Here is a 24,258-nt window from a genome sequence, read left to right on the forward strand (position 1 = left end):
AATGCCTTGAAAAAAGGCACCGCATTTCGATGAATATTTACGCGCCAATATATTGTGGTTTCTAATTGATGCAGATTGGCTCGTGAAATGTCTTTTTTTTTCTTCTTTTTGGCAAACCGTGATACATAGGTCACTTATTTGATTTCCATCTGAAAAAACCGATAGATATGGTACGAGTGTGTATGGTAATTGGAATTCGACTCGATTCGAAATCCAATACGAACCCGTGTAATTGGCAAATGAAATGGTAATACGGCTGTTTTCTAAATCTGATAGTTTTTTTCTTTCTCAACTTATTCGTCGGCGTGATATTTTTTCCTCGTTCGATTTTGTAAAACTCGATGCAAAGGTAATTGTCTTTTTATTGTACGATACCATGTGAGAGCAGCATGAGATAAATAACACGTGTGTTTTTTGCATCCGAGTAACTATGCGTACCTCGTGGAAAAATATCTTGTAAAAAGGCCTTTTTTGTTGAAATTTTCCATAGTAATTTTGCTCAAAGGGCCTTCTCCTATAAGATGGGTGAAATGGCCTCTGGTTCATAACGAGTCGAATATGGTCTAAAAAGTCACGCCTGATGTAAAAACTCTATACAAATTTTTGATCTCCCACCCCCTCCCCTTTTGAAGAAACTGCCTCCTAAACATCAAAAATTCAAAAATTTGTAGCTTGGAGGGGGGTTGATAAAAAATTTTGAAATTTGACAGATTGTGTACATCAGGGAAGGATACACTTTTAGTCATTTTTTGAAATTTTTCCCCTCCATTTTCTTAGTTTTTCAAGGGTTGAAAACTTTGAACATTTTTTTTATTCGGGGGTGGGGGGAGGGTACATGACTGAATTTTGTTCACAACTTGATGACACCCTAAGGCATAACATATAATTTTCCCAAGGTCTTAAAGAAGGTGCAACATATATGGTTAAAAAAAAGTTTGAAAAGAACGTATGTATCTTTCATACTACCACACGTTCTGTCAACATTCTTCTACAGCGCATCCTGGGAAAACTTCACCTATCGTTCTCAAGCTTGGATTTTTTTGAGAACCCTATTAACACCAAAGCTGAAGATGCTGAACCAAGTCGCTCTATCGTTTCAAATCGCAAAAGAGTGGAACCCGAATGATATAAAATTTTCACGATATTCCCTCGAAAGAGAGCCATTTCCCGATCTCGAAACCTCTATCACATTTTTGAAATCAAATTTCAAACCCGATTCAGGGGTTCCTAAAGTTGTGAAAATTGAGGACCTTCACTGTCATCTGTTTTGGCCAAGGAGTGCTGATCAAAAAGGGGTACAGGAGGTGGTTGTGGTCTCAAATTGCTCATATTATATCACTATTAAAATATCGATAATCGATTTTATGATTTATCATCACAACAATTGATGATCGAATAGTAAATGTTGAAATAATCAATTGATCGATGTCAAAATATTCTATTAATCGATAGCAAACCAATCGGATCATCGATGTCGAAATAATTGATTAATCTATATCGAAATCAATTGATTCCAAAATGACTGATCAATCAACTACCAAAGTTTATATTCAAGGTACATGGAAATCATCAATTAATCGATGTCAAAATAATCAATCAATCCATTATTGATGTTGAAATCATCAATCAATCGATTATTTCACTATTGATTAATCAATTATTTTGCTATCGATTTATCAATCATTTAAATTGTCACGACATATGTGGCGCCCCAAGTTGGGCGCCACATATGTCGTAACAGAATTATCCGAGGCAACGTATATGAGAGACGTTTTGCGATAAGGGCCCTTATGGTGATAATTCAATGTTTTCAGGAGAGACAAAACATCAAATTATCAAAATTTTATTGAAAAAATAGATCTGGTGGGTTGAAGTCTTCTGTAGCATCTGCATAAGCCGTTTTGGACTGAACATTTCCCTCGAGAAGATATTACAAGAAACACTCGGGGACCTTGCGTTGAAAGAGTAAATTTTGAGTTAAAAAACAGCTTTGAAATTTTTGAACATTTTTTAGATGGAAATAGTCACAAGAATATATATATAGGTATTAGTAACCAGACTTGTCAACTAATCAATGGGTTAATTTTACTATACAAGTGGACTGACCAACTTCTCAACTATAGTTGACAAGTCATGGGTTAATTTTACTATACAAGTCAACTATGAGTTTTCAGAAACTTCCAGCAGAGCGCGCATGGCTTAGAAATCAAGGCGCGAGGACGAACGCAGGGTCTACAGTTGATTTGTAGTAAGTAGAATGTGATGCGCTGGTGAATATGTATGCAAATACATCGATCCTGAGTGTACACGACAACAAATTTGACTTGAAATTGTTCAGTATTTTATTGGCCCATGGAAAAATTAGAAACATCAAAAATTCTTATGGTGTTCAAGCTTTCTTGTGGTGTCTTAACTTTTTTAAAATTCAAATTATTTCAACTCCATTTTCAAAATTTTTCTACAAAATTTAGCCTAAAAATCTGAATACTTTTTTCAACTCATAGATTTTTAAAATATTAGATTGAATCTGCAAATAAAATTTTGGTAAGTGATTTAGAACAGAAATTATACCAATTTTAAAATTTTGTTCACTTTTCTGCATATATGCCAAGCATAGTTGACATGTCTGGTCGCAAGCAAATATATATATATATATATATACATATATATACTGTCTTATAGTACATTGCGAGATCCGACATATACACAGGCATTGCGAGATCCGCCCCAAAAAATTTCGAAAAATGCTAAAAACTCAAATAATAACCCTACAACTTCGTTCGAACGCATGTTCCAGTGTGTAAACAGTGCCTTTCTATGCATTGCCGCCATCAATTTCGCGATCCGCATAAACCCAGATCCACCAATGGCCTAAACCTGATTTGGGGGTGGATCTCGCAAGATGCGTCGTTTATCTATTTTCAAAAATTGTATATAAGTATATGAATAGTAGGCAAAACGAGATCCGGCTGAAAATGTGTGTACAGGGTCCCCCGGATCTCACGAGTACCATGGCATATGAGAGAACTTGCGAGATCCGGCAAAAGGATCTCAGGATCTCGCAATGCCCGATTTTATATAAAACGGATCTCGTAATGTATGGTTTTTACATGTATATATATATAGGTATTAGTAACCAGACTTGTCAACTAATGAATGGGTTAATTTTACTATACAAGTGGACTGACCAACTTCTCAACTATAGTTGACAAGTCATGGGTTAATTTTACTATACAAGTCAACTATGAGTTTTCAGAAACTTCCACCAGAGGGCGCATGGCTTAGAAATCAAGGCGCGAGGACGAACGCAGGGTCTGTAGTCAATTTGTAGTGAGTAGAATGTGATGTGCTGGTGGAGATGTACCTAAATACATTGAAACGGAGTGTACCAGACAATAAATTTGATTTGAAATTTCTCAGCATTTTATTGACTTATGGAAAAATTAAAAACGCTAAAAAATTCTATGCTGTTCACACTTCTTTGTGGTATTAAAATTTTTAAAAAATTCAAATTCCTTCAAGTCGATTTTCAAAATTTTACTTCAAAATTTAGCCTAAAAATCTGATAATTTTTTCCAAAACATAGATTTTTTTAATATTAAATTGAATCAGCAAATAAAATTTTGATAGGTGATTTAGAACAGAAATTATGTCGATTTTAAAATTTTGTTCACTTTTCAGCATATATGCCAAGCATAGTTGACATGTCTGGTCGCAAGCAAATATATATATATATATAGTTCGTACCAAAATAAAAATAATTAAATAGGGAACACTTTTTAGAAAAATGAAATTTGCATTATTTATAATAAAATTTCAGTTTTTTGAGAATAACTCAAAAAATACGCATTCTAGAAAAAAACTAACGACGTTAAGTCGATTGGAAATTTAATTCTCTACAACTTTGTTTTAATGATTTTTTTTTTTTTTTGAACGCTTCCTTTCATCTCCAGGTCAATTTTAATGAAACGGTATAACTCATTTTATATGTTTTTTTTTTTTTAAATCGCTACAAAACCAATTATTTTTCATCTGTTCAGTATCAAGAAGTTTTTTTTTGAAAAAACAACAACGGTATCGGATTCAGCGTTAAATTTTAGGCTACAATCCATACTTTCATGAGTTAAAAAAAAATTCATATTTTTATTAAAACCTCGATCTTTAGAGGCGTTTTTCTCAAAACTTTATTCAGGCATTACTCACATTGCAAAAGTGTGGAGCAGTGTACAGCTGATGTTTGACCACTTACAGAAAAACTGATTGCACCACTGGATTCCTCGTTGAAAAAAGAACCCAAAACGCCAATAAAAAAAAACATCGAATCACCACAAGGACCCTTATCGCAAAACGCCTCTCATATGTATTCGTTTATTGATTGATTGATACTGACTACAACAACTTGGCTAGCTTATCGTTAGGTCTAGGTATGTGCCTACTTTATGTTTAATTACTTCTCACGTTTTATCTCTCTGTACAATAGAATTTCACGATTTTTACTAAATTCGAAGGCTACCTCTCGAAAGTTTGGAAAAATTTCAGTATGAACTTACTCTCACTTGATCTGAACATGTTTTCTTCTAGGATCTCCAAACCCTGAAGAGGGCACTTCCCTCTCACAAATTTTCAAATATTGGAAAAATTGAAAGCTGATTTCCAACAAGTCCTACAATAAACCCTTAAAATTAAGAAATAATCGAAACATTCATGTGAGAGGTGGGATCAATGGCTTGTGAGCTGTTTTTTTAATATACGAGTCATTCAAAAAGTTTAACTATAGTCCCTCAAACTGAACCTCAAAATGTAGTTACATACGAATAAAATGGCTAACCGGGATGGTTTCTTTGTTACAGGTAAATACGTATTGGCTTGGAAAAGAGGCAATGCGATATTAACAGCCGGACCAACAAAAGTATCTCCAGATGACAGGATTAGGCTGGTAGAAGGATATAATCTGGAGATAAGGGATGTTCAAACTACCGATGCCGGAGATTACATTTGCCACATCGCTACCTTAAAACCCAGAGAGATTACGCATACTCTGGAAGTGCTAGGTAAGTCGAATTTTCTTTTTAGTTTTGTACCTACGCTTCTTTTTTCTTTAAATTCTTTATTAGTACGAGATACCTACTTTTTTCCTGAGGTATTGTGTTAGGAGATTTTACGAATTCGGGGGTTCCGGTGTATCGTGGTGAAATGTACGGACTGAAAATCAACGCCAACTCAGTGTTTATCGTTTTAACATCGCTTTTCTCTTATTCGCTGCCTCCTTCGGGGTCTTTGTTACGTACTATCGCTCGTTGATATACATAAAATCCCCTCGGCTCTTGTAGCTGGCTGGATGGCTGGCGCTGAGTGAAACGAAATACCATGAACGAATATCTACGTGTACGGTACACTTCTCCTTACACGAATTATTTCTATAGTTTTTAACGACGAGGAATTCAAATTGTACTTCGGGTGTGTAGACTGTGAAGTTTTCAGGCAGTGCGAGGGATGTGGAGCTATATACGAGCGAACGTATCTACGTACTCGTATACGTACTATGTACTTGTATATTCGTCTTGGCAGAAATAGTTTTTATTGTGTTGTTCGAGGATAATTAAAAAAGTTAAATTAGTTATAAATCTTGTAGTTTTTAGTCTTCGTCGTCCGCCATTTTAACATTAAAGTTTCCGTTTACGTGTATCTGCGTATATACGCGAATGAGGCTGTGGCAACCGAATGAAGGCTGGCCGACGAGGTGCGAGGGAATTTATACTGTGCAATTTCCTTCTAAATCCTATTCAAGGTCGGAATTGATAATTTTTCGGGGTGCGAAACGAATATATAGTAGAACTTTTATCTTAAATGTTTTGTTTTTCCTTAAATACACGTAGCTTTACATACCTAGATACCTTGCTTTTCCCCTCTTCGTTCTAACGTTATACGCAATTGTTTTTCGGCTTAATGACCTAGTTTTCTTTTTAAAGGCATTAATTGTCATGGCTTTTCTTATTAGATTTTACCTCTTAGCAGGTCATAGGTACTTGTATATAGTTTGTATAGTACCTAGTGAATGTAGCTACTCGTAGATGTACGAGTACGTAGTACGGAATGCGAAAGTGAAGAAAGGTGTAGCTTTACGCACGAAGTGCGTCCCTGATCTCGAAATATATTCTTGGATGGTTCAAAAGTTGCATTATTATTGTTCCTCGGTGCGTTGTAAACTATTTCAATAGGTATGATTTGAAATGTTCGCTCTCTTTGGTACCCTTATAAAACGCGAGCGCGTATCTAGCTATACCACGAGTATCGTAAATTTACTCAATATTCTCGGATTATTGTTTCAATTTGAGATAAAAATTATCGCCGAGTCAGATTTATTCGCGTTCGTTGCGCTCGCTCTATAGGATTGCTGTATTCGGAATTTTTCCAAGTTTGTTGTTTGTGTGTTCTGAAACGAATGGATTTGTATGTGATTTGGGATGGTTTTATTATCCGTCGTGGGGGTAGAATAAATATTAATTATTTTTTGCAGGTGGTTAGTTAATTTTTTACGACGTTAGTTGCTAAATTTATCTATTAAAATGTTGATAATTTTAATTCAGTACAAAAATTTTTCTAAAGTTGCAGTGATTCTTGAATTATGATCATTGTGAAATTCGATTTGGTACGTTAATTTTTTATCATACTCGTACTATCAGAGATGCATCAAATGACAAATTTTTTTATGGTATAAAGGGCAGGAAGGAAGCACAAGCTTCTTACCACCAAACCTCAGAGTCTTGGTTTGATCATGAACTGAACCTCAAAATTTTATCATTTCTAACTAACCTTCAGAATTCTCAGTCTTCAGAATGAGATGGATTTTTGTCAAACGCCGAAATTTTCAAACTTTAAAATTAGTCAGATTCAATTTTCAAAAATTTATTATTCTAGAGAAAAATTAACACAAAAATACTTGAAAATGACAAAGCTTCGGATCAAAAACGATCTTGATTTGAAATATCAAACAAACAATTTTTTTTAGGATTTTTCCATCTTTTTTGCAACTACATGCATAAATGTTTGTGTATGTAAACTTTCGAAGATGAATCATTCAAGGTATCTCCAAATTTTTACAATTAATCACCCCAGCTCCTTCGACTTCAAAAATAGACAATTACTTGAAATACGATTTTTGGCTTATCTCAAAAATTTACCCTTCAAAATCAACAAATTCCAACTTTCAAAAATTTAGATGAACTGGCGGGATTGATTTTTTCTTCAAATTTAAAGATGGGCTATTTTGTAGAAAAAAAGTTTTTTTGTTCATCCCGAAAATTTGAATCAAAAATTTTGATCAGAAATGTCGAATTTTGCAAATTGCACTTCTTCTTTCAATTTTCTGAATAGACATGTTCCAGAAAAATCAAGTATTGTGCGAAGGTTGTCTCTATACGTGGGCAAAGAATTGTTCAGATTGAATTCAATGAAAATTGATTTTTAAGGAAATCGATTTAAAAAGTACGTATTTTTATGTCTCAATGAATAACATAAAATTTTATATTTTCTATTGAGCAATGGTTTTTCAGTTGAGGGGGGGAGGGGTATTACAATGATTTTAAAATTTATAGGCCCTGCTAAGCTAAACTTTGAAATTGACTTAGCGTTTAACGAAATTTTTGCAAATCTCAAATTTAAAAATTGACCGAATGCTCGCTGAAAACGCTGGAATCGATTTCCTTTAGCACTGAACTTGAAACTTTTGAAGTTTTTGAATTGATCAATTTTCTACTGAACTTCAAAAATCATAAATTGACTCGACTTCCTACTGAATTCGGCGATTTTAATTTTTTCGAATTGATTATACCGCGTAGAACTTTTCAAATGCATCATTTTTTGCATCGAAAGGCTTCCAAAGTTCCAAATCAACTTTTAGATGCTTAAAGTTTAGGATTGATTAACTGTCTGCTAAAGTTTAATAATTGAAGGTATCAACATTAATTGATTCTTGACCAAACTTTTGAATTCAGAAGTTGAAAACTTAACAAACTTTCTTGGGGAACTAAACATTCAAATATTCTGAAATTGACTTAATTTTAAAAATAAACTTCACAATTCCTTTGTTTTAAAATTGGCTGAATTTTTGCTGAACTTGAAAATTTCGAGCAACTTTTGAATGAGCTTTCAAGGTTTTGAAGTTTTTAAATTGATTCACATCATATTGAACTTGAAAAATTGAAAGATCTTGCTTTATTGGCTTTCAACCAAATTTCAGAATAGGTGAAAAATTGACTGATTCTTCAAAATCTCCAAATTTACAGACTTCGAAATTAGCTCGGTTTTTCCAACAAAACTTCATGATTTTTGAGAGGGGGGATTTTCAAATTGATGATGGGATATTTGTGCTGAATTTTGTAGTTTTCAAACTTTGACATCGACTGACTTTCAGCCAAACTTTGATATTCCAAAATTTTGAAATTAATTTCAAATTTTCCAAGTTTCAAAATTTACTATCTTTTTACTACGTAGAAAAGAGCTTCAAAATTTTCAAGTTTTTACTGCATCAGGAGATTAAAATTCAAAATTTGTGAGGTTGACTGCATTTTTATCAAACTTTAAAATTGTCTCACACTAAAGCTTCAAAATTTCTAAAGTTGTGAATTGGAGGAAACTTTGAATGACTGGCATTTAGCTAAACTTCAAAATTCGAAGTTCCAAACTGGCTTAGCTTAACTTAATTGGCAATAACGTTGTATTAAACTTCTAAATTTCGATAAACTTTGAAATTGAAGTTTCAAAATTTACTTGGCCAATTCTCAACTTCGTAATCTTGAATTTTCCAATAACTTATCCAAATGTCTAAGAAAACGTCAAAATTCACAAACGTTGAAATTGGCTCGGTTCCCTGATTTTTTGATCACAATTGACAGAATTTCGACTGAACTTTTATGAATTTTAGTTTCGACCGGCTTTCAACCAAATTTTGAAATTTTAATGTTTTGAAAATTCACCTTATTTCATATCTTTCAGTTTTTCTGGTCTGTTTTTATTGCTGGAGTCTTGAGAATATCAAATATCTCAATCTCTCGCCTTTCAAAATTATATTATTACGTCGAATAATCTTTTTTCGGAATTTTCCTCTTTTAAATATAGCCCGCAGTCAAAAACCATACCCATCTCAGTCAGCATGCTTTCCCAGCAGAAATAAACTCATTCGAGAAAATGTTCTCATTTTACCTGAGAAATTAACCAATTATATAGCCTCGTAACAAAACACTTCGTATAATTCGCGAAAATATAGCTACACAACTAATTCGAGAGAAATCTCAAAGGCCTAAGAAATTCCGACATCATAAACCTAAAATCATTAAAACTTTGAACGATTCGAATCGCTGCGAATCAATGCCGAAGATGAAAACGAGAAGAAAGCAAAATAAATAAACGACTTTTGTAAACTCTGAAACATTCTTCGTCTCACCCCCGATCTTCCTCCTCCTCCTCCTCCTCCTCCACTCACCTGCACCAAACGGAAATGTAACGATTTTTACACGATAGGTACCGAAGCACACGACAGAAAATTGAAAGGTTCTCTCGTTTCACGTTTAAATTAATAAATTTGCTCGTGCAATTTCTAATTCGTCATAAAAACATCAAGTTGAAAAGTTTGAACTTGAGAACGACAACGTACACGTCGCCATCGTAGCAGCAGCTACAAATACAGCAGCAACAGAGAGAGTTTCTTATTCATAGTTTAGTGTGCCTTTGCAGCGCCCAACCAACCAACCAACTTTGTCAACTTTTTTGCCTTCGCTACCCTACCCCCTCTTGCCCTGCATCCTCCTTCTCTGACGTCTTTCACCGTTTACATAAATAATATAATATACTCGTTCGTTGGCTGGAAAAACGCGACTGAAAATATAATTTATATATGGCTAAAAAGTGAAAAATATTTTCCAAAAATGTCTGCCACCATCGTGTAGATATACTTTTTTCTTCTCTATACTTTAAGTATACTTTGACAACGAGCAAGCAACTTAAAAAAAGGTACCAATTTTTTTTTTTGTCTTATACAAAATATTTTCTTACTGTTTCGTCGTCGTTGTCACAAAGTTTTTAATGTATGTTTGAATAAGACGAAAGAAGAGGGAAAAAATCGCCAATTTTGTTGCCAGCAACCTCGACGACTCGAGTTTATCAATCGTTAATCTACCTAAAGTGGCCCACACTTCGTGAGGGGAACAGGGCTGAAAGAGTTGAAAAACAAGGCAAAGAGGAGAAATAGCGATTTTTATCCAACTTTTATCTTGAATTAAATATCAAAGTTGCGGGGTATTCTTCGTTGACGTTTCAATTGTTGAAAAAAAAAATCAAACCAACGTTCCGGATTACTCGCGGCGAATATGACAGTGGAAAAAATTTTCCACCTTTGCGTCCGTGTGTTTCGCTATTTTGCTGATTTTTTTTTCACTTCACCATCACGATACGATACGGTGTACGATGGCGTTTAAAACGAATCGAATTTAGCGCTGAAAAATGGATTATACGGGTGCGATACAATCTGTTCTGATTCAATGAACGTTGGCCAATGTAGTATTTGCATGCATTTTCATTCTTCCAGCACCTTTTTTCTGGCCTTTTCCATTCTCTATCTCGCTCTGGCCGCTTCTCTCTCTCTCTCATCCTCTATGTACACCTAATCCGAATCCAGCACGCGTTCTCAATTTGTACGAACGACGACGACGATTCGTCAGAAATGATGATTTTATTCACATCTCACAGGTTACAACGATATTAGTCTTTGGAAGCGTTAATATCGTAACGTCCACACACACCGTATTTTTTTTCGCTCTTTCGCAACAGGGCACGTCGCACCCCCTGCCCCAGCCACACACGCACCCAGCACGATAGTCGTTTGGGGAAAAATCACGTATCGTATTCGTAGAATACCAATTTCTCTCGCCAGCCAGTAAACAAATGATAATGTTGAACAATTCGAGTCACATTGTTTTCAATGATGTAAAACGGTGGCGCGAATATCGCGCGAAATTAAAAAATAAACTACAAAAGGTGATCGGCGGAGCATGGAAGGTACAGACAGGCAGCAGAGGAGGACGCAAAAAGCTGCTGTGAAATTTTTCGTCAATGTCTGGTTACATTTTCCGCCTTTATCTCGCTTTTTAATAAAGGAAAAATAAAAATAAAGTGTCTGCAACGCGTTGCTTCGCGCGTTAAATCCCTTCGGGACGTTAGCGCAGACAAAATCGAATTATCCCGAAAAATAAGATTTTATATAGCTTCGCTGCCCCCATCCCTGTGCCCTTCCTCTTGAGACATTACTCGCCGCCGGTCGGTGACGGCGAAACATTGTGAAATTTTAATACGTCACGAATTTTACGTCGTTAATTTTAATCCCAGGCACGAGAAAGGAATGAGGAAAACGATACTATTGTTTTTTTTCCTCCTGCAACTCCCCCGCCCTGTTAGCCTTTCCTTCATCGCGCCGTTTTCGCCGCGAGCTCGTTTCTTTGGCCTTTTAGAAACCCTGTCTTCTTTCTACCCTGCAACTGAGTCCTTTCTTTGAGACTACATACTACGAGTATATAAATACTGCTGCGTAAAGTTTCTTAGTCGTTTCCTCTCCCTTCTGCTCGACTCTTCGCTATGATTTTCTCACTCTATCCGTTCGTTTCTCAGTGCACGGTACAATTCACCTTGTTACATATTCAACGCAGGTAAAAACGATAAAAGTAAGAATTCTTCGTGACGTCATCTCGAGCAGTGTTCGCCTTGTTCGTAAACGATCTTCGAATTCTGGCTCCGGCCACGACGACGCGGATCCGGCGTTCGTGTTATTTGTTTTCATTATTTTTCAACTTGGACGTGTTCTTAAAAAATCGTTTATATTAACTTACATAGCTGTGTATAGGGCTGTAGATTTATAGAAAAATTAGCGTTTTCCTGCCATCCCTCACTATACCTCTTTCGTATGCTTCGATATACTTACTCGTAGTGGGTCGCGGTAACATAACAGAAAGCCCCTCGATGAGTGAATTTTTACTCCTCTACAAGTCTTGAAAACTTTTTATTAGTTGGTGGATTATTCGACTTGATGCTTATGATGTTTGGTATTCTTTGGACGAATTCACCCTTCACCACCCTTCGTACCCCTCCTACCTCTATTTTCCCCTTTTTTACCGTACGAAACTGTTATGCCGAAGCGAAGATGTTTGTGTGATTGGTTTTGATGATATTTTATACGTGTTTGTATTGGTTCTTTTGAAAACCGTTTAGTAATTCGCGCGCTTTATATAGATTTAATCCTCTTGCTCCTCGCTCAACGTTACAAATGAAAACACGCTTCAGTACCGCGGTTAATTTCGCGTGTATTATATTCTCTTCAACTTTGACGTTGCTCACCGCGCCTCATCTAGCCGTCAAATTATTTTACACGTATTTACGCACCCACGATTCGATCTGCGAGATGATTTCCTATAAATTTCAAAACCGAACACGAATGATGGAAAATTTTTCATTGAAATTTCTCGAGTAATAGACGTATCTGTGCGTAGATGTTGAAAGAACGCTCCAAGTTCGGTTTTTAGTTTCGCGTTTCAAAATACACAAGATTATTTTGCGTATCCTAAATAACTGATTTCAATTTCTATCCGTAAACGTAGCTAGGTGGGCTATATTAAAACGTACACAAACGATTTTTTTTTATAGAAAAGACAGACTGAGAAGAAAATTTAGAGCTGAAGCAAAAAAAGAGAGAGAGAAACTTGTCTTTCAGGGAATAAAAAATTGACCTCCAAGAAATTAATTTAGGTTCGAATAATTTTGGAAAGTTTAGAAACTTCATAATAACTATTCATTTTACTCTCAATTTATGCTGAAGTTTAATTTGGTAATCGAGTCAGTTTCGTAGTTCGTAAATTATGTAGTTTAATACTTAGTTGAAAGTTATAGAAGTTGACGTAAAATGCAGTACAAAATTGAGTAATTTTGAAATTTGATTGAAAATGAGCAAGTCTAGTTTAAAACTTCAAAATATTGAAGTCTAGTTGAAACTTCAGAATTTGTTGGAACGGCAAAATGTTTAAAGGAGGAGTATCGATAAGGCCATTTTTTGGGCCCGGACAGTTATTCACTCAACCACTCTTAAAATGTTGTAATAAATGTCCCAAATACAAATCCGCGGTTAATTGACCCAAAATGATCATTTTTTTGGGGTCTAGGGGTTCCCAAAGTTGTGAATAAATAACGAATTTTAGGAACCACTGAGTATTATTTTCAAAAACTTTTTCAGCGTAATATATCTGTTTGAACCTGATAAACGTTATGCGAGGTGATTTTTCCGTTTTCGACCTTCGGGGTCAAAAATTGGGGGGGTTTTGATTTTTTGAAAATTTTGGAACCACCATTTTGGAACTACCCCTTTGAGCCCCGCTAAAAAGCTTTTTACAGTTAATTAATATCTGAAAGACGTCCATCTTACCAAATTTTGAGCTCAATAAAATTTTGCGCTGGTACTCAAAAATCCAATTTTCCAATTTTTTGTAATTTCGATATTTTGGGAACCCCTGGAAAACTAGAAACCTGCAATTTACGCCAAACGTAACGTTTTGAGGTATATATTCAATCATCCAAATAAAAACGTTTAATTAAAGTCCCTGCATATTCGTAATTTTGAACCCTTATTTTAGAGCCCCCCACTTTAGGCACCCCTAAAAAAGGCGTTTATGCATATTTTTTCAAATAATTTGAAGAATTTACATTTGAAACACACTAGCAAGTACTTGATAATTTTTCATATGATTTTTCCTGTAACTTTCAAAATTAAGCTATTTGGGGTCAAATTCTGACATTTCTACTACGTTGAAATCGTTAAAACGTTATTTTCACGTCTTTTCGAAGAGTTAAATCTCAGAATTTGACCCAAAATAGCTCAATTTTGAATGTTAGAGGAAAAATCATATGAAAAATTATCGAGCACTTGCTAGTGTGTTTCAAAAATAAATTTTTCAATTAATTTGAAAAAATATGCATAAATGCCTTTTTTAGGGGTGCCTAAAGTGAGGGGCTCTAAAAAAGGGGTTCAAAATTACGAATATACAGGGAGCCTAATTTTACTTTTTCATCAAGATTATTGAATATATACCTCAAAACGTCACGTTTGGCGCAAATCGCAGGTTTCTAGTTTTCCAGGGGTTCCCAAAATATCGAAATTACAAAAAATTGGAAAATTGGATTTTTGAGTACCAGCGCAAAATTTTATTGAGCTCAAAATTTCTTAAGATGGACTTCTTTCAGATACTAATTAACTGTAAAAAGCTTTTTAGCGGGGCTCAAAGGGGTAGTTCCAAAATGGTGGTTCCAAAATTTTCAAAAAATCAAAACCTCCCCAATTTTTGACCCCGAAGGTCGAAAACGGAAAAATCACCTCGCATAACGTTTATCAGGTTCAAACATATATTACGCTGAAAAAGTTTTTGAAAATAATACTCAGTGGTTCCTAAAATTCGTTATTTATTCACAACTTTGGGAACCCCTAGACCCCAAAAAATGATCATTTTGGGTCAATTAACCGCGGATTCGTATTTGGGACATTTATTACAACATTTTAAGAGTGGTTGAGTGAATAACTGTCCGGGCCCAAAAAATGGCCTTATCGATACTCCTCCTTTGGTTGAAACTAGGGTATATTGAAAAAAAGTCAACACTAATACTTGGAAATTTTGAAGTTAAATTTGAAAGGCAGTCAATGTTACTGTTACACTTTGTACTTTTCAAACTCCAGATGCAGATAATAAAACTTACAAATTTTAAAGCTCAATGAAAAGTCGTTCAGTTTTGAAGTTTGTGAATTTAGAACTTCAATTGAAGATCAATCAATAATTTTGAACTTCAGAATTGTAAAGTTTGATTCAAAATCAGTCGATGTAAAAGTTTATAAATTTCAAACTTCAGCAGAAAATATTTCAATTTTGAAATCATTGAATTCAAGGCCAGTCGATGTTATTCAAAATTTTGAAGTTTTTGTCAGTAAATTTTTAAAGTTTTGAAGTTTGGCCATAAGTCAGTCAATCTCAGAGTTTCTGAACCTCGATTTCCAGATGCTGATAAAAACTTGAAAATTTTGATGTTTTAGAAAAACATCGATCAATTTTGAAGTTCAAACTGAAAACGAGTCGATTTTATTCAAAATTTTGAAATTTTTTTGTCAATAAATGAAGTTTGTTCAAAATGAAGTCAATGTCACAGTGTCTGAATTTCAACCTTCAAATAACAACTTGAAAATTTTGAAATTTTTGCAAAAAGTCAATCAATTTTGAAACTTTACGAGAATTAAACAAATTACAGTCAAGTTTAAAATTCGTAAATGTCATTAAAAGTCAACCATCAATTCAATATTTAAAATTTTAAAAATTCTGCCGAAAATTGTCAATTTGGAAATCTAAAAATTATGAAGTACGTATTCTTAAAAATCAAGTTGATTTTAAAGTGTCAGTTGATGCTAAGATTAATAGATTTCCAAGTAGGCATCGGTAAGTAGTCGAGTCAGTTTATAAATTTCAAAATTTTGAATTTTCATCGTCATCCCAATTGATTTTGCAGCATCAAACAAAAATTCAGTCAATTCAATCTCAGTGTTGTTAAAATGTATTTCAAGCAACTTTTAAAGTTTTAGCAAAAAATTAATCGATTTTGAAGCTTTAAAATTCTGCAATTCAATTTGAATCTCAATCAGTTGTTGCAGCTTGTGCATAAATTTCAAAGTTCATTAGAAAACCCGTCAATTTTGAAACCAGAATATTCTAAAGTGCGATTAGAAACCAACGCAAATTTTGAGGTTTCAAAATTTTGAAAGCTCGTTGAAAACTAGTTAAGAGGGACTGGGGAGAGGGTAATTTCTATATCAACAACAGTTTGATTTGCGAGAAATTCAATCTTTTGGTGGGTATTTTTTCGCTCAAGTGAACCCAATCAAGTGATGATTTCAAAGGAAGTGGGGTAACGGGAGTGGAGTGAAAAATCTGTGTTTTGATTAATTTAGGCAAAACGTTAGGTAAATTGTTAACTCGTCAAATTCCGTTGAAAATTGTGAGAAATTCCATTTTTCTAGCATTTTTTCAGCTCAATAAGCTGTTTGGCTCACTGAGAAAGAATGTCACCCAGAAGTCAGAAACCAAATTTTCAGCTCCAGAAGTTGCTTATAGCGCCTTCTAGCACGATTTGAAATTGCTGGAAAAAAGTCAACTTTTGTTGAAGGCTTCAGATGGGCCCAAAAATGGTGGCAATTGATCTGAGGGGTCGACTTTGGGGAGTAAACAAAGGTCCAACCAATTTGTTGCAAAAATTGTCCATTTCGGAATTTTTTTGAAAGTTTGATATTTTTCAACTCGTAAAAAAATGCTTGTCTTTTTAACTCGTCGCCTCGGATTTTTGATTCATCGACCTTGATCAATTTGAAACCCCGAATTTACGGTAGGATTAAATTTTCAGCTGGCGAAGTTGATTACAACGCTTTCTGGAGCGATTTGAAATTGCTGGAGAAAAGTCAACTTTTGTTGGAAAATCCAGAACGGTCCAAAAATAATTCCAGTCGATTCAGGGAATGGACTTTAGTATACAAACCGAGTTTCAGATTTTTATCTCTACGTTTGCTCTTTTTGTAGAAAAATAATATAGGTGCCAACAGGCTATTTTGGCCATTTTCAAAAATTCGCCAAAAATCGAAAAATCAACTTCGACAGTTGAAAGTTCAGTTCTGAGGCCTTCGTGACATTCTCTTTCAGTGAGCCAAATTTCAGTTCGATCGGAGTTGACGAGTTGTAAAGGTTCCCTTATAAGTACGCAAGTACAGTAATACATGTAATAATCATTCGTAAGTAAAATTTCGTCATGTCAACAACAATGAAGTGAACTTTTGATTGTTTCGGTTCGTTCATTGGCCATACTACGTATAGTAGTTGCTCGTTTCGATGTAGTCGTCGTCATTTGCAGAACATCTTTTTCAAGTTTTGATACAGACAAACAAACGCTCTCGTACTTATATGAATAGCGAATCAAATTCGTGACAAAATTGACAAACTGCAAGTGGCAGCGACGTAGATGGCAAAATGACCTAGCTGGAATCTACGATGCATAATTTACACGATTCTGCCAAAGAAACAGCTCGTGAGAGCAACAGAGAAAGATGAATTTTCTTGGAAATATGTAGTTGCCGAAGCACTAATCCGCAAGTAGAGTTGGAAATTTCTACTTTCTCATCAACTCGAAAACGAAAAGGGACTGTGAGGCGAGGTAATAACAGAAGTCGTCTTATAGTTAGTGTACGTTTTAGACGACGAGACGTACGTATTATTCAAACCATCAGAGAAAGATGGATTTATAATATGGGTCCAGGGTGTGAGGGTGGGCAGTGGGTCTTTGGGTGTATTTAAAAGCGAATCGCTGAATACGATAGACGAAACTACGTAGATAGGGATCTACCTATGTATTATAAGAATTGTAAACGTGGATTTTATACTTATTTAGTATACCATAGCAGCTAACTAGTATGCTGTGGCCGCAATTAATTTATAATTAATTTATACCTCTCGAATATACAGTATAGGCTAGAACAAAGGAAACGGAAATTATGTCTCGGCTTTGGCTCTTTAATGACCTTTGTATACGAAATATACATTTTCCAATACGATACACTACGTGGTATGGTATTTTATGTGTACGAGTACAAATGTAGGTACGTGTGGCTGTGTTAGAGATAGAGAAACGACGATGGCCGACGCCCGATGCATTATTGGCTCACATATTACACATCGTCGCTCTCGCTCATTGGGTCGCTAGGTCGATGGGTTTAGCGATACTATGGCTGGTTTATATGCGGTACATATGTACATTGTACGTTGCATGCTATATGTATATGTACAATTGTTGGCTAGCGAGAAGAGAATTCAACAAGTTAAAAGCCTATAATGTAGGTTTTTTGGGGGGCTGGAAACGCTATGTAGCCGATGGTGGATGCGATGCGATGTTGCGAAATAACTCCGTAAGATTTATACGTGATTTAATGGTATGTAGCGAAGCGAAAAAAGGTAATTACAAACGTGTACCGGGCGCAAAATCGTAAATGTGATATACGAGTCGACTGCCATAATATACGTTCTGTTAATGCCTAATGGAAAGTTATACTTTCGAATAAAAACAACACTATACGCGAATAGTTTTGGTGTTGTTGTTGCTTTGCTACCTACTGGTAGGAGTAGGTAGGTGTATGAACTCGCGATGTGGCATGGCATAGCGTGCCATGGATACAGCCGCCATCGAAACGTCAGGAAAATGGCCATTTTTTTCGAAAAGAAAAGGAAAAAACCGCCTACTCTATTCTTTTGTATTTTGTATTTTTTCAAAGAAGACGACAACCAAGTGTAGATTTATGATGGTCAGAGATACCTACTACTTAGGATACCTATTAACTACATGTAATATCTACACATCTACCTACCTTCGTGAAATGGACACAATGTGATACCTATACCTACCTCCTGTTGACGTAAGCACAGGTATTGTACGCTAATTGTTTTTTTTTTTATGAGGATCGAGAGGGGGGTGCCATGAACGTAGCTATAGAATGGGACATAATATACATCAACATGTATTACTTGGGCGTTCATAATATACAGGACGATGATGAGAGTCCATCTCGTTGTGAAACTAGGTACGTGTAGGATAATGGAAAATATGACGATGACGACAGAGAATCGCGTACCATCGGTCGAGTTCCTCGAAAATACGACAGGAAAAAAAAAGGAAGACCCGCTGAGAGATGGACGAGCGGCAGTTGCCAGGGAGAAGTGAAATCTCACGTGTCACTTACATTCGTAACTGTTTCGTATATAGTGCTATACGCGAGGAGAAGGTGATGGAAAAGCGCAGATGAGTGGTTGGTGACAGAGGCAGAGGCAGGGGTGAAGGGAGAGTTGGAGAATCGTACGCTGTCAGCGACACGCCATCGTTGATGGAAAATTTTGCACAGATAACGAGATGTGCCCGCATATTTCCGATATTTTGGATACGCGACGCGAATCACGAAAATATCCCTGTTTTTGGTCGCTGTCCTGCCTCCTGCCCTGTTCTCTTCTGCTCAAGTGCTGAGATGGTCGCGTGTGTCTGGTTTATGGTACGTTATTGTCTTTTGTAATTAGCGTAGAAATAGTTATCGAAGAGATTGGAATAAGGTAATCTTGTGGTTGTTAAGGTAGCATTGATCAGCACTCAACTGTTTTGAAAATTGGATATTCTGACAGCGGCTGAGATCATTGTATGGCGATGTTTCGATATCTTGCATTGAAATTATCCATTACATTTTTTGTTGACATAATATTCTTTTTGTTGTTTTGTAATTGGAAGGTTTCAAGTTTGAAGTTTTTAAGACAAGCTCCAAAAAAGAGTTCATTGGTGATTCTGTTGTCCTTGTAAAACAAATTAATTTTTGGAGCTAGCATGACCTCCAAATCACTAAATTGGAAATCAATTTTTGGAGCTTGGATGGCCTCCTAACTATGAAAAATCAAATCAATTTTTTACACGGACTTCAAATTTGGAAATTTAAAATTGATTGTTGAAGCTTGTATGGTCTCCAAATTACAAAATTTCAATTTGCATTTTGGAGCTTCAAGAAGCCAGACAAGCCCACAAATGACCTAGAGAAGCCCGACAGGCAGGCAGCCAAACCTTAGGAGGTCAGAAAAGCGGCTCAATGACCTTAAAAGACCCTACAGGCAGACAAACCACATTGAGAGCACAGACTGATGGGTCCATGATTTTAAGAGACCAGACAAGAAGACAGAGAGACGAACATGACGTATGTGGGTCAAGGACCTTTAGAGGCTACACTGGTATACAACCTTGGGAAGCCCTGCAGAGAGGTTAATGACCTTAAGAATGCAGACAAATGCCCTTGGGAAGCCAGACAAGTACACACACAACCTAAAACGTGGACAGGTAGGCCAGTGACCTCGAGAGGCCCGACAGGCCAAGACGAGACAATTTTTAGAAACAACGCCGATGGATAGATGACCTTGAAGGCCAGACTGGAAGATGGACGACCTTGAGATGTTGAACAGACAGACAGGTCAATGACCTTAAAAAGCCAGATAGACACGCAAACAACCTCGAGAGGCCAGACAGACAGTTGGACAGACGACCTTTTGAAGCAGGACAGACAGATCAGTGACTTTGAAAGGGCAGACAGACGACCTTTAGAGATCAAAGAGGCAGCCTGGTAACTTTGGGAAGCCAGACTGGCAACTATGAGAGGTTGGGCAGGGTGGTCAGTGACCTTAAGAGGCCCAACAGATGGTCCAATGACCTTGAGATGGCAGGAGGGCAGACAGGTGACCTTGGGAAGTCACACTGATGGTTGAATGACCTTAACAGACAGACAGATAGATGATCTTAGAAGGATAGGCAGGCAGATCAGTGACCTTGAGAGATCAAAAAGATAGACAGGTGACTTTGGGAAGGCATACAGGCACATATGAGATGTTGGACAGGTAGGTCAGTGACCTTGAGAGATCAAAAAGATAGACAGGTGACTTTGGGAAGGCATACAGGCACATATGAGATGTTGGACAGGTAGGTCAGTGACCTTAGGAGGCTCAAAACAGGTGTTCCAATGACCTTAAGAGGGCTGGCGAGCGGGCAGATGACCTTGGGAAGCCATACTCATGGTTAAATGACTTTAACAAACAGGCAGACAGACAATCTTGCAAGATACTCGAAGGTAGACAGGTCAGTGACCTTGAGACCCCGAACTAAGTAAAACAGATGCTCTTTATTTTGTAGAAATTTTTTGAAATTTCTCAAAACTGATTCGTTCATATCTTCGTTAACTGAGCAGTTTAGTTCTTTTCGCGTATTTTTATTCACTTTTGATAGGTAGCAAGATGACTTTTTAAGGATTTCACGAAACCTCTCTTTCTTTTAGAATGTCCTAGATTCGTGATTTTGAAAAGTTGTTCGCCAATGATGAATCTTATGTGAATGTTCCATTAATTTTAAAAAAATAAATTGTTATCAACAAGGAAGTCTTTATGTAATTTAGATATCTACAAGAGAAACTTCATATTTTTGACTATTCGCAGATAACTACAACATAAATGGGAGTGAGAGTAGATGCTAAACAATCGTGGCGACGGCAAATGAGTCGCTTTGCTAGAGGAAGGGGGCAAAGAACACGAGCTTCCGTAGACGTCAATGTGAAATATTACGGTTAATTAAACGCGTTTAGAAGTCCTCGAAGAGGGTTTTTTTCTCCACTCAGACTCAATAACTTGTTTACATTTACCATTCAGTCGATCTCTCGGTCGGTTAGTTGGGGCTGGTCGACTCAAACTTTGGCGTGTTTATAAACGGTCGGTCGTTGCGAAATTTTGGACATTTAAAAGGGTTAACTTATGTCGTACGAAGGGGAGCGGGTTTGTTGGTGGTACAAGAAGAACGCAAGCAACTCTCCCTCCCCGCATTGGTTTGCCCACGCGTCCGTATGCTGCAAAAAGTAATTTTAACTCGATTGAGGCGGCAGTATTGGTAAACAATGTTACGTTCGGGGCAAGACTACTAAATAAGAGTGAAAATTTACTCGAGTATTTTTTTTTTTCGGACACTGTGGCGCTGCTTGGATGATTTTCCGAAGCAAATAAGAGAGTGGCAGAGGGGGAGGAGGGGTGCGAGAATGCTTTTTGTGTGTATCGGTCGAGGCTGCTAGATGAGAAGGCGAGAATATACTCGATGCTGGAATAGATGTTTTCTATATACTTTATAATCTTGCACGAAAGTAAGTTTTAATTTCCGCCCTCGAATGAAGATTGTACGTATTTGTATAAGGGACTGGTGAAACTATACGAATATACGGTTACTTTTGGCCCCGGAGGCAGCGAAACGAACGACCAAGGTATACGATTTAGCAGCGAGAAAACGTCCAGCCGCACTCCGCGTACCGTGTTCGCTCTCAAGCGATTCTCATCCTGTTACAATTATTCACACGTGCAAAAGAATGAACCGGAAGAGCAGAAAAACCTTTATATTGAATTCTTCGGGGCGAAAAGAGAATACAAATTTTAATACAGCTTTCTCAGTCTGCATGATGCTCATTGGCGCGCGAAAAAGATTAGCTACGCGCTGCATGTCAAGAGTAATCGGACATTCGAGTATTGCGTGAAATTACTAAACCCCTTCGCTTTTATCGTATATCGGTCGATGCTGCTCGTACTACAGTAAGCTTATATGTGCTCGAAAAGCCAACAAACCAAATTATTGTTTCGAACTCGATAAAAACGCCGACAAGTCCGACAACTGGCTATTGTTTCCTTCGACCGGCTGCGGCTTTTGTTTACACATTTGATCGAGTTCTCCCGTATATATGTAGTATAGAAAGATTGCGTATAAATTCGTTTTTAACCCGACCATCGAGAAAAGATACAAAGATTCGGGTTCACTTTGCCTGTGCTGTTCTCGTATTTATGCTCATTCGAGGAAAACAGACAAACGGAGTATTTAATTATTAAATATCGACGTGTTATGCTCCTAGCTTTTGAACATACTTCATATACAGGGTGTTCGATTCGATTGTTGCGCCGTGATTCGATACAATAGGCGACTATTCTATCTGTGCGTATGTATGGTGAATATTCATAAAGTTTCTCCTTTTTTGAAGGAGTTTTGTGGTGTCATTTTTCATCCGAATGAGTTTCAGTTTCGATTCGCAGAATAAAACGGAGATGGTGTGAAAATAGAATCATCTGTGGCGGGAATGACATAGCGATGTTGAAGATGTTCCATCCATAAGGTTTCAAGTTCAATCAACCAATTTTGTGATGCTGGTTTTCGCTTCGATGGATTTTTGAAAAAGGAACTTATCGAATCGAATGCTCGCTATTACATAAAAACGACGCTGCGAAACGTCTGAATTCGTATTAGGCATTCTTTGCTTGACCGTTGTGATTTTTCAGTTTTTTTATAGCGAATTTTCGTAAATTTGAAGTCGAGTTAGGGATAATGAAAAATAAGGGCTTTCAAAATCGATCTTGAAAATTTCAGGCCCATGCTCAGGATGTCCACAAATTGAGAAACTGGTTTTGACGAAAAAAAATTGGTTTTCACGGGCGCAAAGTATTTTACACACTTAAGCGACAAAAACGTGATATGAATTTTTTGAAACCGGTTCAATAATTTGCAACCAGTTCCCAAAAAATACCCAAAAATTGTAGGTAGAGAAAAAAGTTTGAAACGAAAGTTGTAGAGTGTGAAAAATTACAAACCGGTTCATTGTTTTGCATTTAGCAACCAGTTTTTGACATCCAATCATATTTTAAAACCGGTTCATTGGTTCGCATTTAGCAACTAGTTTTTGCTTTTTGACAATGACCTAAAAATTGGTGATAGAGCATAAAGCTTGAAACAGAAGTCGTAGAGCTTGAAAAATTGAATCATTTTCGCTGATCAGATTTTGAAACCGGTTCATTAATTTGCAACCAGTTATCAAAAATTACCTAAAAATTGGAGCTCGAGAAAAAAACTTGAAACAAAAGTTGCAGAGCGTGAAAAATTGAACTTTTTTGCTGATCGGATTTTGAAACCGGTTCATTAATTCACAGCAAGTCATCAAAAGTTATACCTGGTTACAAATTAATTGGCCACTTTCAAAATCCGATTAGCAAAAAAAGTTCAACTTTTCACGCTCTACAACTTTTGTTTGAATCTTTTTTCTCTATCTCCAATTTTTAGATGATAACGAGATTTCATATCGAATCTTATCGGATATCGTCGAAAAATTGTTAAAAATGAAATGCCTTCAGAAAAACGCTCAGGAGGCAATTCTTCGCTTAGATCTAACCATTAAAATTTGAACTTTGAGCATAACAAAACTCCAAATGAATACATATCGAACAACATAATGTATATCAATTGCATGATGTTAAAATAAAAAAAAAAATAGAGAGAGAAAAAAAAGAAAATAGTATTCCAAAGTAAGATACCCGTTACCTTTGTGTAAATGGCTTCGGTTTATGGAACCGCAAAGCTTTTAACTTCGAACAAATTCAATAATGGCTCGCCTTTTTTTACTCACTCATCGACGTTAAAAATAGCAGAACAGTTATACAGTGTAGAAAAAAAATCGTCCTGCAAAAAAAAAAAAAGACCGACGAAAAAAAAATACCAAGAGTAAAAATCCCAGTGCTCCGAACATGTTGATTACTCGGAAGGTGCGGTGGTTAGGTAGAGAGAGAT

The 24,258-nt window shown here is 36.3% G+C and overlaps 1 protein-coding gene across 2 annotated transcripts in view; it reads left to right on the forward strand.

Moving 5' to 3' along the window:
* The window catches only part of LOC135833008 (limbic system-associated membrane protein-like), a 489,776-nt gene that overhangs the window by 361,140 nt on the left and 104,378 nt on the right, over nucleotides 1-24,258 (forward strand). For both annotated transcript variants that reach the window (XM_065346596.1, XM_065346597.1), the window contains exon 3: nucleotides 4,851-5,051. In XM_065346596.1, the coding sequence (XP_065202668.1) occupies nucleotides 4,851-5,051 (201 nt within the window). The remainder of the gene's footprint in view (nucleotides 1-4,850; nucleotides 5,052-24,258) is intronic.

This window comes from Planococcus citri, chromosome 1 (assembly GCF_950023065.1).
Source record: "Planococcus citri chromosome 1, ihPlaCitr1.1, whole genome shotgun sequence".
NCBI lineage: Eukaryota > Metazoa > Arthropoda > Insecta > Hemiptera > Pseudococcidae > Planococcus > Planococcus citri.